Source organism: Sinohyriopsis cumingii, chromosome 5 (assembly GCF_028554795.1).
Source record: "Sinohyriopsis cumingii isolate HCF-2022 chromosome 5, ASM2855479v2, whole genome shotgun sequence".
Lineage (NCBI taxonomy): Eukaryota > Metazoa > Mollusca > Bivalvia > Unionida > Unionidae > Sinohyriopsis > Sinohyriopsis cumingii.
The window spans coordinates 22,754,529-22,773,740 of NC_142965.1; the positions used below are offsets into that span (position 1 = coordinate 22,754,529).

General features: G+C 35.8%; 1 protein-coding gene across 1 annotated transcript in view; it reads right to left on the reverse strand.

Annotated features, from left to right (window-relative positions):
• Nucleotides 1-2,314: 2,314 nt before the first annotated feature.
• The window catches only part of LOC149798775 (UV radiation resistance-associated protein-like), a 73,502-nt gene continuing 56,604 nt past the window's right edge, over nt 2,315-19,212 (reverse strand). The window contains exons 13-16 of the mRNA XM_089957647.1: nt 18,468-18,633; nt 9,068-9,146; nt 6,628-6,719; nt 2,315-5,379 (exon numbers count right to left, since the gene is read on the reverse strand). Of these exons, the coding sequence (XP_089813773.1) occupies nt 4,674-5,379; nt 6,628-6,719; nt 9,068-9,146; nt 18,468-18,633 (1,043 nt within the window). The 3' untranslated portion in view covers nt 2,315-4,673. The remainder of the gene's footprint in view (nt 5,380-6,627; nt 6,720-9,067; nt 9,147-18,467; nt 18,634-19,212) is intronic.

Consider the following 19,212-nt stretch of genomic DNA (forward strand, 5'->3'; position numbering starts at 1 on the left):
TATGTTTTTTAATCTTATAGGTGTTGTCTAATGTTGTAAAGCACTTAGAGCTTCTAAAGATTAGGCGCTATACAAAGTCCTCATTATTATATATACATCTGCTGTGTATGTACCAGTAGGTTATGGTCATGTATTACATGGTGTATACATCTTCTGTGTAGAAACCAGTAAAGTATGGGTATACATTACATGGTCTATACATCAACTGTATAGGTACCAGTAGGATAAGGCTGTACATTATATAATTAAACATCTGGTTAGTAGATACCAGTAGACTATGGTTGTACATTACATGGTTTATACATCTTCTGTGTAGATGCCAGTAGAGTATGGTTGCACATTACATGCTTTATACATCTTCTGTGTAGATACCAGTAAGTTAAGGCTGTACAGTACATGTTGGTACCAGTAGGATAAGTTTGTACATTTCATGGTGTATACATCTTCTGTGTAGGTACCAGTAGGGTAAGGTTGTACATTACATTGTTTATACATCCTCTGTGTAGGTACCAGTAGGGTAGGTTTCTACATTACATGTAGGTACCAGAAGGGTAAGGTTGCCCAATGAGAATACTGACTAATGGATCTCAGTTATCGTGAACTTCAAGGTATGCTGTCTTATACTAAACCAATATGCACAAATCATCATTTCTTATTTGACTTTCAAAGACCAGGAGTTCTGACTTCTAGACCACATTATCTCTAGGCTAGGGTCTTCATTGCAAGCAATCGAAAACATATTCTGTAAAATGCCCTTTTTCTTTGAGCTACAATGACCCAGGCAATTGAAATTCTGACCCCAAAATCAATAGGTCTTGTCCATACCTTAAGTGCAAGCATTCCAAAGATTTGTTGGTGAATCTATGAGGTCCAGAACTACGGTTATAATGTACCCCCCAATTTTTTGTTGATGCCACAGTGAGCTACACCATTAACCTTTTGACAAAAATAAAAATTCTTCATTTTACCTTTGTTGAAGCTACAACAGAAATTTTCATGCGGAAGCCATTTTCTTCTTTCAGTTACAGCAACCATGACTCTTGACCTTTTGACCATAAATAAATAAGCTTTCTCATTACCACAGTGTGAACCATGCATATACTTTGGTCCAGGTGTGATGAAGAACTAATGTTATCATGTGGAAACAATTTTTCTTCTTCCTGTGACCTTGAACATTTCTGTTTTTTAAAAATAAAACTGAAATTTTGATAGTTTTTTTTTCCTGACCCCCAAGTGCAAGACATCAATAAAATTTGGCAACTGTAGATGGCTGAGAACTCTAGTTATTGTGTTGACACCATTTTTGTTCTTTCACTCAGGTCCTTCTATAGCCCAAGTGCAAACCATCTACTCAGTTTTATAAATGTAGCTGGTGGACAACTTTATTATCATTCATACATTAAATTTACAGCAGATGGATGGATGGACAGATAACAACATAACATATCTTACCTTATTATCTTACCTTATTATGGCATATCAAAAAATGTGTCAAAACTTGGAAAACGGATGCAAGTGTCTGAAGATCTAATCAGGTCCTCTTCAAAACAATACAAATATGTCTAACAAATTTTCATGTGGGTTTTTTAAATTGTGCTAACAATGTTACTAAAACAGAAAAGTGATTAAAAATGCTTAAAAACATTTTAAAATTATTATAGGACTTGAAGTCTAATCTAAATAGGAATAAATACAAATATAAAATTTCTTTTGTCATAGAGTTAAGGCAGTCTTGCTAACAAGGGTCTCAGCATGGATGGAGGTAATGAAGGATCAGATCCCCACAACAATAAAATGTCTGGGTCCTGATTCACACTATTGGAAATTTTTATTGTGAAATGAATATCTTTGTGAATTTGGAACATGTACACTATCCCTCATCACTCTCTAATTTTTCTTGCAATTTATTTTCAGGTGTCCCTACAATGGAGATGAAAAAAATTAATATAATTATGATAAGAGTTTATGTACAGAGTAAACCAAATTAAAGTTACACAATTTTGATCCAGTTTTGCAAAAAACTTGCTTTTTTAAATATCAGGGTTAAAGCTGTTGTGGTCCTGGCATGAAAAAACTGACAGCTTTTTAAGTAAAGCTCTTAATCACAAGGCAATATATGTAAGTTTATTCATCGAACAAAATATATGTTTAAGCTGCATTATAATGATTTTGTTTGTTACTTACAGGTGTTACTGGATTAAAGGTACCCTATGATTATATTACACCATTGGTTTTGTATTAAAGTTTTGTTTTGAATTCAAGGAAAGGGATCTTTGCAGCATATTTACCAAACAGACACTAGTCAACGAACTAGAATATTGCACACTATTTATTCCCTTTAAAAAAGCATGAAATTGAATATCACAAAAAACATGATTTGGTTCTTTAAAAGCAGTCACAAAAAGTCATTTACCATTTCAAGCTAAACCATGGGACTCAAAACATACTTTGGCAGATGACTCTAATGGATATATTTTGAATTTAATCAACTGAAAGTATAACATGTGTGTATTGATCATTACCAATGTGTAGTCCTCTATGCAAAACAGCTAGCTAGTCAAAATATTTTCTAATTAGGGAATACATACATATATGTTGCTATGAAAATGAAGGAGCTGCTCAATGTTGCAGAATCTGGATACAAACAAGGTCCATGCTGATGGGGGGGGGGGGGGGTAATTTGGGTAAAATAATTGCCATTTCACATAAACAGGCCCCAAAAGTTAAGTTCACTTTGCCTTACATTCCTTTCAGGTCATTACCCTACCTCACTTCATTTCAATACAGTACTTTACTAATCAAAGTAAAATGAAGACTTATATCAATTTTTCCATCAAAAGGGAAGATAGAAATGTGGAAAAAGAATTTTTTTTAGGTATGAAATTAATTCTAGTGCTAATCTGATAATCATAAATTCCATAATTTCTCACTGAAGAAAACATATAAGATCCTTGAAAACAAGTGATGAACTGAATTTGTGTAGCCCAATCACATATCAAGCTCCACTACAAACAACATTAATAATTTAATCTAATAGTTCATCATACATTCATTTAGAAAGAGTCCTTCTGGTATGGAAATTGTAATATATTTTTGAGGCTGCCATTTTATGTCATACACCAAAAGTACTGTGGTACTATTTTTTATAAATGTTTAATTGTATTTCATGTTGTAATCATCTGATATAAAATTATTAAAAATGACAATTTTTAACTTGTACAACTACTTCTCCCTACTTTTGACCTATTCTGGCTGGAGAGGTAATTTCATAGATATCAATGCAATTAGGGACAAGTTATGGCAAGCAAGATTTACAAACATTTTAAAATCAAAATCCTGGGGCTGCAGCAAAACTCAAGCTACCAGGTGGCCTTAACATAGCAGAATCATCCATGCTATGTATTTAATTTGAAAAAAAATTAAAGTTGCCAGATTCAAGAATTTAGAACAAGATTTCCAAATGTGTCTGAAACAATGGTGGGGATAAGAACTTCAAAAAATAATGAAGTGTAAAAAAAACCAAGAAATATAATCAAAGTAACCTGATTTGGTTGGCATGGAACAATGAGTCGCAACAAGTCAAAAAAATTCTGCCTGTGGCAGAAAATGTGACAGAAATCATTGTATGAACTTGTACCAAAATACCTACCACAGTTTCATGCCCAATATATGCACATATACTCATTTTTATGCCCAATATATGTACATGTACTAACATGTATGCAAACTATTGTCCAAACTGATGGGGGGGGGGGGAACAAAAGTGAAGTGATAAAATGACCTGTTTAATTATTTATTTTTCAGACTTGGTTGAGCAATGACTAGCTTAGGCTGTTTTGGTGGACTGTATTAAATTATTTCAGAAAATTCAAATAAATAAACACAATGTATTTATAAATAAGTAACAGACTTGCATGAAAAACAAGAAATACAAATGTGAAAATGGTTCAAGCAATGATTTATATTCAATAGCTTTGTACCAAAAAGCAGAGATATATCTGAAACAAAGCTCCATTGTATCTGAAGCAACAGGCCTGCCTGCATTAAATACAAAATTTGAAAATGAATCAAGCAGTGATTTATGGTCAGTTGCCTTGTCCCAAAAAAAGAAATTCAAGTATCTGAAACAACAGGCCTGCCTGCAATACATACCAAGAAAGAAAGAGCCTAGGAGAACAATATCATAAGTGGCTAATTGTAGGAGTTTTTAAATCTCATGTCTTATTATAATGGCATATATGCATGTTATAAATATATTTTGAAAAGCTGACTTCATTAGTTTAAGACTGATAGATAACTTCTGGTCATCAGTTTAAGACTGACAGATAACTTCATCAGTTTAAGACTGACAGGTGACTTCATCAGTTTAAGACTGACAGATAACTTCATCAGTTTAAGACTGACAGGTGACTTCATCAGTTTAAGACTGACAGCTGACTTCATCAGTTTAAGACTGACAGGTGACTGACAGGTGACTCATCAGTTTAAGACTGACAGCTGACTTCATCAGTTTAAGACTGACAGCTAACTTCATCAGCTTAAGGATAGACGATTTCAGCAGTTTTGAGACTGATAATGTACCAAAGCTAATGAAATACATCATAAGAATTTCTCCCTAGGAGGTTTTGATTCAAAACAGACATGGACATTTACTACAATAAATATATTGATCACTACGACCCATTTTCTTCTGATACATTGGTATGTTTTTTTTCTTGAGTTTGAACTTGTTCACTGAGTCCAGTAACAGCACAAGACATGCTGGCATTGTCACTTTTGGAATGGATTTCAACTACATCAGTAAATTTAACTTCCTTTTTCCTAGTATCACAGTCTGATGGGGACCCTGATTGTGTCCCCTGAGAGATGAGGTCTTCATCCAAAATATCACATACAAGATTTGAGCTAGAATTGCTTGCATTATCATCGTGGTTCATATACACTGAATTATTATCTTGGAACAAAACGCTGATCTTCGCTGGGTAGGCTGAGTTTATTTCCCTGTCATACTCTTTCTTGGAAGTATCATCAGCAATGTGTTCTTTGGAGTTTATGTCTTTCTTAATAGGATTGACCACTTGAAAGAAATGATCATCTGTTCCTTTAAACAGATCCTCCTTTTCATCATCATGTATACATGTCCTATTATGGATGGTCTGTGATAATATAGCACCATCTACTTGATCCTTCAGGGAAGGTAAACCATTTGTATTTGCACGTAACATCTTTTCCAGTGCCTCTTCTGCTGGATCATGGGCACTATATTTACCTCCAGAAGCTAATGAGCTTACAGTTTCTGCCCTTTCAAGGTCATTTGAAGGACTGCTAACTACTTCCTTTTTGTCTCCCATCCATCCTAGCGATAAATTCTGCTTATCACTGAAAAAAGCAAATATATATATATATATTAAAAGGATATCTAAAAGTTGCTGATGATATTTATTTGTGAACAGTCTCATTTAAAATGCAGTCTTAATGTCGATATACAAACTTTCCTGAAAGATTCATCAAGTCAGTGGTATATTTTGAGCTAAACAAGAAAGGAATCTAGTGATGAAATTGCTACTTCAAAAGAATAAGTTCTGAGATGATAACATTTGTACCTGGTTTATGTTGACAGGAATCAATATAAGGCACATCAATTGTGTGCGTTTCTGGTTTATGCTGACAGGAATCGATATAAGGCACATCAATTGTGTGTGTTTCTGGCTTATGCTGACAGGAATCGATATAAGGCACATCAATTGTGTGTGTTTCTGGTTTATGTTGACAGGAATCGATATAAGGCATATCAACTGTGTGTGTTTCTGGTTTATGCTGACAGGAATCGATATAAGGCACATCAGTTGTGTGTGTTTCTGGTTTATGCTGACAGGAATCGATATAAGGCATATCAATTGTGTGTGTTTCTGGTTTATGTTGACAGGAATCGATATAAGGCATATCAATTGTGTGTGTTTCTGGTTTATGCTGACAGGAATCGATATAAGGCATGTCAACTGTGTGTGTGTTTCTGGTTTATGCTGACAGGAATCGATATAAGGCATATCAATTGTGTGTGTTTCTGGTTTATGCTGACAGGAATCGATATAAGGCACATCAATTGTGTGTGTTTCTGGTTTATGCTGACAGGAATCGATATAAGGCATATCAACTGTGTGTGCTTCTGGTTTATGCTGACAGGAATCGATATAAGGCACATCAACTGTGTGTGTTTCTGGTTTATGCTGACAGGAATCGATATAAGGCACATCAACTGTGTGTGTTTCTGGTTTATGCTGACAGGAATCGATATAAGGCATATCAACTGTGTGTGTTTCTGGTTTATGCTGACAGGAATTGATATAAGGCACATCAATTGTGTGTGCTTTTTAAGGATTTTAATGTAGCTTTAATAACTTGTTTCCTGTTACTAGGATTTATGCAGTGTGACAGTTCACAGTGATGTCTAGCACTGGGACATTATGCTGCAGACATGCAGCATCATGTCCCACCCAGTTACATTATCCTGACACCAGGCCGACCAATACTAAACACAAACCTCTTAATGCTGAGAGCCAAGCGAGGCAGGTGCTATTTATCAATTATAACTGTGCTCAATACATTATTTAAAATAATGTAACTTACAATTTGACCCCAAGTCGAAGCTCCAGCATAGACTTTATATTTGGCAATGTCTGTCGGAGATCTTGAGTTCCCAAGCCACAATAGAACCTCAACTATCAACAAAAAAAGGAAAAAATAAAACTTTGAAATAGTAGATTCAAGACCACTTAAGGAAATAATTAATTAATCCTTTCAGAAAAGAATTCAGACTACATTTAAAATTTAGGCTATATTTTAATTTGCATTTCTCCTTCATCATCATAAAAGAACTTTAAAATAATGGCTAACTTTACCAAATCTGCAACTTTTCTTCACCTGCATTATAATGAATTCCAACTTCTTTCATTTCCATTGTACTTGCATTTCAGCTATTATCTGATTACTTTTTGTTTAGTCTCAGAAAATGCATTCTGATTTTGCATCTATTATTTCATCATTTTGTTTTCATTCATTTTGGAATAAAAGAAAAAAGATTATTCATTTACCACAGCCAGTAGATCCATTTTCAAAACTGATGGTTTTATATTTGTGTCTTACCAAAAGTGTGCTTTATTAAAACAGCAAATAAAAGATGACAGTAAATTTATGACAAATAAGAATAGTACTGCAACTGCAACAAATGTGAAAATATAGTTGTGGAGTATTTGTCTGCAAATATTTTTCCTATTTTGCTTTGTTCAAATTGTACAGATATACCCACTGGTAATGTTATTACATCAACTTAAGTCGGTCTCAATAAAAACAGCCTGTAAGGAGTGAAAAACCTGGTGTTAATAATCCCATCCCAGATTATTATTTGTGAGAACTTTCCACCATGGAAATTTAATGGCAGCCTGAAAAAAATAATCAATTTTTAGATCAGCTCATGCTGGCATTTTAATCCATATTTGTTTACCATTCTTCATTCTGCATTTTGCATTTGCATTCTCCATTTTCTTCAAATGAATTCATCATTTTGTTTGTCTTCATTCTGCATTCCAGTTTAGTTTAATCAGTAAAGTATCTGTTATTGAGACTGTACTATGCATTTCAAATGCTATTACTTTTTTTGATGTTGTTGTTGTTGTTTTGGGGCTTAACGCCATTTTTCAGCACATGATAGGCTATACATGGCGGCCAGTATTAATGGTGGAGGAAGAACCCGGGAAAATCCCGGAAAGAACCACCGACCCACGAGAAGCTACTGGCAAGCTTTCTCACATACCCACATTGGCTGAATCCTAGACTCGAACCGCCGCAGACAGAGGTGAGATGGCAGTGATCCGTAACGGAGAGCGCTTTAGACCACTCGGCCACTCGGGGCCCCGCTTTTTTTGAAATAGTTCTTAAATAAATCAAGCACATTTGAACAAAGAAAGGTATATTCCAAAACTACTGATGACAATAAATGTACATACTTTTATGCTATACAAGAACAACACTTATTAGACACATTGAAAGAAAAGAAATACATACAGGAACTCATACGGTAATTTTGTAATACTAAATGAACAAGAAATATTCCATAGAACATGCATCCATCTCTCAGTCTTGACCATTAAAACTAAAACATTAAATAGGCATGAGTATTGAAAGCCACAGTGACCTATACGGAAGAGTACTGAAAGCCATATTTTAAGTGCAGCCAGTAACCCTGACCTTTGATTTCAAAATCAAAAGGAATCTTCCTTACATAAGACAGTCTACACATAGCAGCCAATATATTTGGTGGATGAAGAACCTGGAAAACTCCCAGGAAGAACCACTGACCCACAGGACATTACTGGCACATTTTCTCGTATACTCACATGGGCCAAACTCAAGACTTGAACCTGCACAGAATAGGTTAGATGTCAGTGACCTATAAAGGTGAGTGCCTTAGACAACATGGCCAGATGGGTCCCCTTTAGAAAAGGTACATTGTTGATAACTGAAACCTTTCAGTTGCAGTGACCATGACTTGAAGTGACCCCTGACTTTAAACCTTCTGAACCCAAACTGATAGGTTTCTTCATTATCCCAAGTGTAAGCCATAAACAAAGCCTAGTCCAGGCTCATGATTTAGAACTCGTGTTATTGTGTGGAAACCATTTCTTTTCAATCACAATTACCATGACATTTGACCATAATATTAATAGGATTCCTACTTAACTCAAGTGAATGCCATCCATAAAATTTAATTACTGCAAGTGGTGGAGAACTCAAGTTATTGTGCAGTAACTATTTTGCTTTTGTGTCACAGTAACCTTAATCTATGAGTCTAAAATTTATAAGGGTCTTCCGTATCTCAAGTGTAAGTCATTCACAAAGCTTCATAACTGTATTTCGTGAACAACTCAAGTTATTGTGAGAAATGAAATTGCTAACAAAAGATGGAAAGGCAGAAAGACAAAGGATGGAAAGGCAGAAAGACAAATGAACAACATAATATGCTCCCCATACTGCAGGCACATCAAAATCCAGGTAACTAAAAGACACTCACCTGGCTTGTATTTTTGTTTAGCAGGAAGACTCCATAGTTAAACTGGAATTTTTCTCTGCCTTTACTATACAATGGAAAACTGGAAGAAAAAGAAGACAATTCAGCATATTCAAGTTTTAAAGCAAATAAATAAACAGTTACAGTTACAGCATATATTCATACAGTTGTGTGCACAGGATTAGATTTCATACATAAAACTATTGAATCATACATTTTCAGACGTACTGCATCAAGATGAAACAAAATACTTGAACTCCTTTTTACATCAAACAGGATCCTATTTTAATTTTAAACTAGAAATGTGTTCATGATGCAAGAATGTCCTTTTCCTGTGCAGTGCATTCATTTCCTGATCAAAATGAACAAACAACTCTAATCATGGTGTGATGAATACATGGAAGGAAAGATGGACACATGACATTATAAGCTCATTAATATTTTCCGTGAGTCCACTCTGGTGGCCTGGTGGTTTGAGCATCTGCCTTGGATGCAGGAGGTTGCAGGTTCAAACCCTGGCCGAGTCATACCAAAGACTTGTACAAATGGTACAAACAGCTGCCTTGCTAGGCACTCAGCATTAAGAAATTAGTGTTAGGACTGGTCAGCCCCAGTGCCACATGGCAGACATCATAGCAACATGACTGAAAAACTGTTAAAGTGATGTCCAAAATCCAAATCACACACACATCTTTTTGTGGTAGGGCACTGAAGTGGTTCAAGCAGGCATGATGCTGAACATCTGGCTTACATAACAGTTTACCAAACATACAGTACACATGGCTTTCATAAAAGCTGACCATACACCAGTCTTATGCTAAATTATAAGAACACAACCTATGCAAAATATCTCATAAACTTCATATCATGTTGATTTTATATTTTACTATAGTCTGATAGAATTTATTTACAAAGATAACAGCATAATCATCACGCCCATAGTTCAAGATATCAAAGATCTTGAAAGATTAAGTTTACCGACAAAGTTCTAATTTGTAACCTATAGAATCAAATGTCTTTCACGTGAATTCTGGATATTGTTTATTGCAAACAGTTGAAATAAAAAGCATAAATTCCAAATACATTCTAGTTAATGGCATTTAACATGTTATATATCATTAAAAAATGCAAAATACAAGTGAACATATAAAACAACAAATGTTTCAGGCACTTCAACATAGCAATACTAGCAAATGTCAAGCTCCACTTCACCCGACGTATCAAACTTGCTTCCAAATATTCAAGAATTTCAAATATGGCACAATGTCTAGAAATAAGTCTCTGAATTCGATCATGGTTTTTACAATATGTTCATTATTGGAGCAAAATCAATATTATAAATAAAAACTGCAATAAAATATCCAAAATCAGGTGAAGAAATTCTAATCCTAAGTTACAACACTGCACAAAGTTTAAGATGCCTTCAACTGAACATTTACTCCAGCAATATTTCTTTTTCGTACTTTTTCTTGAGCTATAAATGACAAATTATTAATTTTAACCCATAAGGGAGCTAACTCTGATACTTATTTTTATTATTTTGCTATGGGGGCGCTCACCAGTTATGTACTTTTGAGAGAGTGATGTATGTAAGGTGAAGTTGTTTGCATTTAAAACATGCACAGTGGAGAGAATGGTGGCATACCTCTATGCTACATTAATGTAATGTGGATGATATTTCTTTGGATATTGTACTTTTGGAAATTGTACATGATTTAAACTCACTGCTAACTAAAATGAATGCTCCCTTGTGCTAAAAAATCAGCCTGAATTAGTCTAAAGTATACTATCCACAGCAGCTATTAAAACAGGGAAAATGAATTTTGCCAGACTAGACAATACCAGCTTCTGAAAGTGCAATGAATGAATTACCAAATACATAAAATGTAAAAAACGTTATCGGCTCTTTTTTATACAATTTACCTCTGAAGTTCAGGAAGTGAAAATGACCAAGTGGAGCAATCACTTTTTTGAAAGGTGCACACTGGAGTAAGGCCAAGCTGTATACTCTATAACCCATATTTTACACCCATCAATCATATACCAAAATAAAGGGAATTAAAGGTTCTTTGAATTATACCTAAGATATACAAGGTCTTTTTTAAACAGCCAGTATAACCAGTGAGGAAAGCTGGGGAAATTCGTTTTCTTTAAAATCCTAACCCTATGCAAAATAAGAAACTGTAGAGTGCCACCTAATTATTACATATGGTTCTATTAACATTTATGCATCTTATATTCTAAGGTTTTTTTAATTATGATTTTCAAAATGTCTGCAAGAGGAAGAACTATGTAATCCCAAAACCGGTTATTCTAAATTGTCAGTGAGAAAAACAATTCTTTTAAAAGAAATAAAATTTATTTAAATTGCATACAATCTGAGAAATATTTCTCGCTGTGCTGAATTTCTTTAATATGCACAGATACTAACCATTACAAAACTCACTGAACATCATGATGTTTTAGGTATATTTACCAAGTGATAAATCAATTTTGGACCCCAAAAAGTGTTTTTGCATTGTTAACAATCAGCCAATAAGATATATGATTACATTACTATGTGCAAAGGCGGCTCATTAATGAACTTGTTTGAGATCTCGATCATACAAATAAATTTTCCAAGTTTGATAAAAATTGGATCTGGAATAAAGATTTGTGTGATATCAAACATAGCATAATGACCTCACTAAAATGACTAATTGCTAATTATCAAACTCATTAAAATGACTAATTGCTAATTATCAAACTCATTAAAATGACTAATTGCTAATTATCAAACTCATTGTAGATCTTGATGATGTAAGTATGCAGGTCAAGTTTAATCAAAATCAGATCAGAAATATGATCAAAAGAGTGGTAATCAGATGCAAGATCACCTCATTAATACTCACCAATCTTGCTCATATTGAATTAGTCCATTCTTGATAAATTGTTGATATAATGAACAAACAAAGCCTGTAAAAGAAACTTTGACTATCCAACCTTGTTTAACTGGAACCTGTCAAAGAGACTTTAACTGAATCCACTATTACCTGATCACTCCCATATAGGTTCTCGGGGCAGAGGCAAGGCCAAAGGCCCAAACTTGAAATACCTCCTAACCAAGACAAAACCAGAGGTATTTCCTGTGGGGGTTGGAAGATGGGTATGTGAATATATGCATCCTGAAGATCTAAGGAGATTGCCCAGTTGTTGAGCCAATTGGCATTCCTAACCAAGGCATGAGTCTCCATTTCAAAATTATTTCCTGAAAAATTTGTTTAAGGTGTAAAATCAATTACCTAATTATGAGAAAACCTTCCACCTTTTCTAACATCAAAATGATCTCAAAATAGAAACCTGGACATTGGTCATTTTTCACCCTCTCTACTGCACCCTGCTACAGAAGGATGTACACCTTTACTAAGGGATGAACCATTCTGGACTAGTGAAATAAATGTGGGAAGAAGGTTCCTGGAAATGAAGTCACTAGCCTTCCTTTATAGTGATGATGCCCAACCAAGCTCTGAAACAGGGGCAAGTCAGGCACTGAGAAGACATCACACAAGTGGGTACAATTCTCAGAGCATCTCTACATCAAACAGTACAGCCCTCAACAGGTTTTTGCTGAGATCCAGCAAAATCCAGAAAGAGTCCAAAGCAGTATCTCTGTGGAGGTGAAAACCTCGCAGAGAGTACTATGGACAATGAAAGCCTTGATGTTTTAGTCACAGAATCCAACAAGCACTGTAAAGCTGCTGGAGACAACAATTCCTCCTTCATAAAGCTGACAGAGGCAACAGAAAAGTTAACAGCAAGTGAGGCTTGTAATGAGGGTCCTAGCCATATGCTTCCTAAGTCTTTAATGATCAAACAAGATCCCAGCTGATATTTTTACCTGGAAAGCACCTAAATCCAGGTAGGGGGATGCTTAACAAAAGATGGAATGTAAACCAGCAGCTGAAGAAAAGAAGAGGGGAAGGACCACCCCTTCTAATGTCTGGCAGACTCTTGGATTAAAAAAAGTCTAAGTAAGCTCTTGCTGAGAACAGAAGGAAGGAACAGAAGGTCCAAATGACCTAGAAAATCTCTCCAAACTTGAAAGAATATTAGACACTGGACACAGCCCTAGGAGACGGAGGTGGTAAACCTTATTTAAAAAGTCTGATCTTCTTATTCCTTATTCAATATATACCCTGAGAGATGAGATTAAATGGGGACCCTAATGGAAAATAAGGTCCTACAACAACCAGTTCTTCTGGAAACTCATTCAAATCAACCAGAATAAAAAGAATATTGTCATCCTGGTCTCACTCTTGAGCTGAGACATAACTACTTTTACTGGCATCCATCTCTGGAGAAGCAAACTATAAAATGGGGTTTTCATCATTCCTCAATTTCTCATGGAAGGGCAAAGGGATGAACACTTCAATCTACCCTCCTAGGCAAATGGAATCAATGATTCCTCCTTAACAATCTAGGAGACAGGCAACCAGCCACCTTTCTGTTGGACAGACCAGACAAGACGGAGAAGGTCAATAGCCTATTTTTAAAAAGGCGTATCTATTGTACTTTTTGGGCAAAAGCACTTTCTCTTCCTTGGAAGGAACCAAAGATCTCTCCCTAAGTGGAGCTGACAGCAATGGTTGGAATGTCAGAGATCTGAAGTCTTTAGCTGATTTGTAAACCACAGAAAGTGTTCGTTATCCCTCTCTCAGGAATTGGACAATGATGTGTGAATGGTGGGGGTCTTCCTGTGATTATGCCCCTTATCCCTTTCCAAATGATCATCTCTCCTTTGAGGCTAAGACGAATTCAGCCTGAACACCCATGTAAGTGGCAAGGCAAGTTGAAAAGAGTTTTCCTGTGCTGCTTGCTTCCGTATCTTCTCCAGTCCAATACCAAACAGTAATGGCGATATGAAAGGTGTTGCATGGAAAGACAATGAATGATGTGGTGTAGAACTGTTGATGAAGGCAGTCTTGGCCTCTTCTTCCAAGTCTACTGAAGCCTTCACTTTACTTCACCCACAGTTGTTGTTGGTGGTTAACACATTATATATTCCTCCCTCCCAGTTGCTTTAAAGCTGAATTCAGTGCATTCTATTGCAGGATATGAGCACCCTACGTCGTAGTGGTCATACCCGCACTGATTGTGGGATTTGTCCTCATCTGACACAACCTCCATGTCTGTGTACAAATTCCTAGAGGCATGGACTAGGTAGGCAATGTCCCTAAGTATGTCACCATATCTCTCCAACAAGTGATACGCCAGTTTAATCAATGACCAGGCAAGAGCCATGGCCTGTCATACTCGTATAGATGACTAAAGAAGGTGATGAATGGACTGCTGGCTCAGTTGGTGACTGGATGGATGGTCACTTAAAGCAGAAAGTGTGGCAAAAATCAATGGATCATCAAAACTCTGTCCAAGACTACACATCTGTCATGGTGCTTTTCTGCAACACAGATGCCTTCCGACAATAACGTATAAACACTGAAGGATGATGAATATTTCATACAAGCAAATCACAATATAAATGTGTCTTCATTAGCTTATTGCATTCTGTCACTACTGTTTATCTGAAATGACAAAAATGAATAAAATTCAGAGGTGTTGGAGAAGTATATTCATTTAGCCATTCCTATCAACAGAAAGAGCATAGGTTATTCAGGCCTTTTGTGTCCAAGACTTTTGCCCATTCCAATCAATAGAAAGAGCATCAATTATTCTGGCCTTCTGTGTCCAAGACTGGCTAGACAAAGGCTGAGTTTCTGGCCTTCCACCTTGTCACCCATAAGTCCATCAAAGTTGATACCAGAAAGTGTCTACTGAGTGAATAACAAGGGATAAAGAGACCATTCCATTTGTATTATTTCCTTCTTGCAGAAACATTGAGTCAGCCAGCTAGTAAACACATACTTAAACATGAGTATGCCCATATGTCAGCCAGCTAGTAAATACATACTTAAACATGAGTATGCCCATATATCAGCCAGCTAGTAAATACATACTTAAACATGAGTATGCCCATATATCAGCCAGCTAGTAAATACATACTTAAACATGAGTATGCCCATATATCAGCCAGCTAGTAAATATATACTTAAACATGAGTCTGCCCATATATCAGCCAGCTAGTAAATATATACTTAAACATGAGTCTGCCCATATATCAGCCAGCTAGTAAATACATACTTAAACATGAGTATGCCCATATATCAGCCAGCTAGTAAATATATACTTAAACATGAGTATGCCCATATATCAGCCAGCTAGTAAATACATACTTAAACATGAGTCTGCCCATATATCAGCCAGCTAGTAAATACATACTTAAACATGAGTCTGCCCATATATCAGCCAGCTAGTAAATACATACTTAAACATGAGTCTGCCCATATATCAGCCAGCTAGTAAATACATACTTAAACATGAGTATGCCCATATATCAGCCAGCTAGTAAATATATACTTAAACATGAGTATGCCCATATATCAGCCAGCTAGTAAATACATACTTAAACATGAGTCTGCCCATATATCAGCCAGCTAGTAAATACATACTTAAACATGAGTCTGCCCATATATCAGCCAGCTATTAAATACATACTTGAACATGAATTGTCAATGAGGACACCACTTCAGAAAATCCCCCCCAAAATACAAATGTCTGAGTACTTGTTCCACTTTTCCGTTTGAGACAAGTCACCAAGGTGAAGTTATTGGGCAGAAAGTAAACTCCATTCCTGCATAGGTTCTCCAGCCACCAAGGAAAACAGTTTCCACCTCAATGATGTTCATATGTAAATAATGACCTTGAAGGGGGTCACCCCCCACGGTACTTGCACCCACAGCCCTCTGTGTTCACATCTGTAGCGATCATGTTTGCCAGAGGTTGTGCGTGCAGAGGTATCACTGATACAAGTCCCAAAAGGTTTCCCTGCCTTCAGGATAGAACCTCATTCATACTGTTGCAGATTGTGAAAGTTGCCCCAATGGTCACAGCTTTGGTCTCCTCTTGAACCAAAAGATCATTATTATGCGAGTCCAATAAAGCCACCAAGGACTAAGACTTCCTCTACCACACTGAGCAAAACTTGGCTGGCGAAAGAATTCTCTGGCAGATGGATTGCTCCAAACAGACATGGAACCTGCCATTGTGTGAATTATATTCTCATTCTTGGGGAACACATTCATTATACTTTAACACAGATTCCAGACCAAGTCAACCAAATCATTAATATGCTTTTGTATTGTCTTTTACCTTATGTTGCATTGTCTTTTAAATCGGCTGTAACAGTTAGCACTCTAATGTCTGCATGTATACTGTTACACTGAAAATATGTACTATCTGTGCACCAGTGTTGAAATAAATGTTACTGTTATGTCAGTAAAATACCTTGTACAGAGCCATTGTTTTATTTTACTCGGATAGCCAACATTAAATAAAATTTCTTGTATCTTGTCTTGTATCTTGGCTGCCATAGCAGCCATATTGTCAGATTGGCACATTTTTATTATATATATTATATTGACTTTCAGGTTGAATGGATTGAAATCAAGAAGCAAATAGACTACTACAATGTATTATATTGACTTTCTGGTTGAATGGATTGAAATCAAGAAGCAAATAGACTACACCAACATATTATATTGACTTTCTGGTTGAATGGATTGAAATCAAGAAGCAATAGACCACTACACTGTATTATATTGACTTTCTGGTTGAATGGATTGAAATCAAGAAACAGAGTGACTTGTACAATGTATTATATCAACTTTCTAGATGGATGGGTTGAAATCATGAAGCAAATTGACTTCCTTTATGTATATGGTATAAAAACAGAGAAGACAGAATTTTTCATCTTTCCAGGAGGGTTATATCTAACAGACAGAAAAGATTTTGTATCCTATAGTCAATGTGATCAGGTAATGCATTCAAAGGAGAAATTACATTCCTATACTATACAAAAGGAGATTGTTGGTATAACCCAATACTTAACATGAAATTCTGGTGCTCCAGTACAGCTAATAATTACAATAGCACACAAATATCAGATCAGATGAAAATATTATGATCAGTAAGAATTCATAATACAAAATCTGACACAAATACCAAGACCTGGGTTAAAAAGATACTTCAGACACATAGGTTGAAAAAGTGATATATGTAGGCGCATTGGTTTGGGTTGGCATCACAGGTAGGTTATTGACAGCAGAGGCAACTGGAGTGAAGCACCTTATCCAAGGACACACCACTGTAGCTAAACTAGGCTGATCCGGTGGTAGGATTTGAACCTCCACTCTTTTAACTGCTAGCCTGGAAGGCAAACCAGTGAGTGACTGCAGCTCTGTATTTAGACAGATAGCTGGTTAAGATCTCTACATTTGTACTCAAGTTTCAGACCTGCCAACCCTGATGAGTCTGTCTCAGTAAGGCAGCTGATTTGTTTTTTGTAAGACTGACCAGTTTTCGGTAAGGTGTAACAAAATATCAATAACTGCTATTGTAAAGCTGGAAAATGTATTTAAAAGTTTGATGCAGTGACAATAAACATTATGTTCAACTGAAAAGTTTGTAAAGTATGCATAGACATTATTTACCACTAGTACAGTTGCACAAACTTTAGTTCCAAACCCTATGCAACTCAATGGCTTGTTGCTATCTCTCAACTTGACGTAATTCTTTGAAATTCTTTTTCCATTTCACATGATGACAGCAATCATATCTCCAGCCACAAGAATACTCAAATTGGCACGCGAGGTTCATTAAACGTAATTGTGTCCTGTCCAGCTTTTATTTCCAAGAATCTGAATATTCCTTTTTATTCTTCTGTGTTGATTATTAAATTCTTCTGTGTTGATTATTAACACCTTTCTAGCAGCTCATTTTACCTTTTGTACTAAATGTGCATCGCTTTCTGGACACCATTTTAAAAAACTTCTAGAATCAACAGTTTGATCATGCAGACTGTTTGCATGAACAATTAGGTGCAGTTTAAAGCATCTGGGGTGCTGCTGTAAAGTTAGTCTGGTTCCCTGACTAATTTCACTAATTCTAATATGAAACCCGGATCCAAATCAAGCATGGATGAACCAATTATCCAGATTTTTCAGCATGGATAATTTTTTCCATAGTTTTTGTTTGTATGCCATAAGTCCGTATTTTAAGGGTAATATTCATAAGACTTACAGAAAAATCATATGGGTTGGCAGGTCTGTAGTTGACACATAACTTGAACCAATATGGTAACTCATGTCTTACCCATTTTAAGCAGAACTTGAACAATAAAGGTAACTCTTGTTTGATCCATTGTAAGCAGAATTTGTACTATATAGGTAACTCTTGTCTGCCCATTTAAAGTTGAACTTGTACAATATAGGTTACACAACATGTATATAATGAATTTAACATCACTAACTTTCTATCTTTATCTGTAAGTTTGGGATGTATATGGTCCTGAATCATGGACCTGGACCCTTGAAAGTCTATCGGGTATCTGAGTGGAAAGTCCAGAAACTGGGACATCATCAGGATGAGATGGCCAGTATATCCAAGGGCCACAGCTACCATGGTTTCATCCTGACCTACAATGGACAATAACAGACATCATCCACAGAGAATGTAAACAGCAGTAAGGTTTTAATGAGGAATCACACTTTTTGCATGTATTTGCATTACTGGTTACACAAGCCAATCAATACATGTGTATCGTATATTTATAACACTATTTCATGAGCTGGGAATTAAACTACACATATAATGTACTTTTCAGATAATAAGACAAGATACCAGTCAAGATCCCATCTTGTTCATATATACCGAAAGTGTGCTGAATTACTATTTTTCTAAGAATAAAATGTTTATGTTTGTAAAAATATAAATTTTTCTCAGATTCCTTAAAAGTGGTAAATACCAACAAACTGTTAAATGTTTTAGTACTAAAAGTTAACTGTCTCAATATCAAAGTCCGTTTTTTTCATGCAAATGTAGTCTCATACAATTGTTGACTTTGATTAGCAACTGACATCATCATCACAGCACCGGAAGAAGAGTCGGCTTATCTCTCTGATGGATTCAGGTGAAACAAAGTAACTGAATGTATGCCGTATTCCAAACTAAATACACAAGTGCAGATTAATCATGACACAACAACAACATTATTA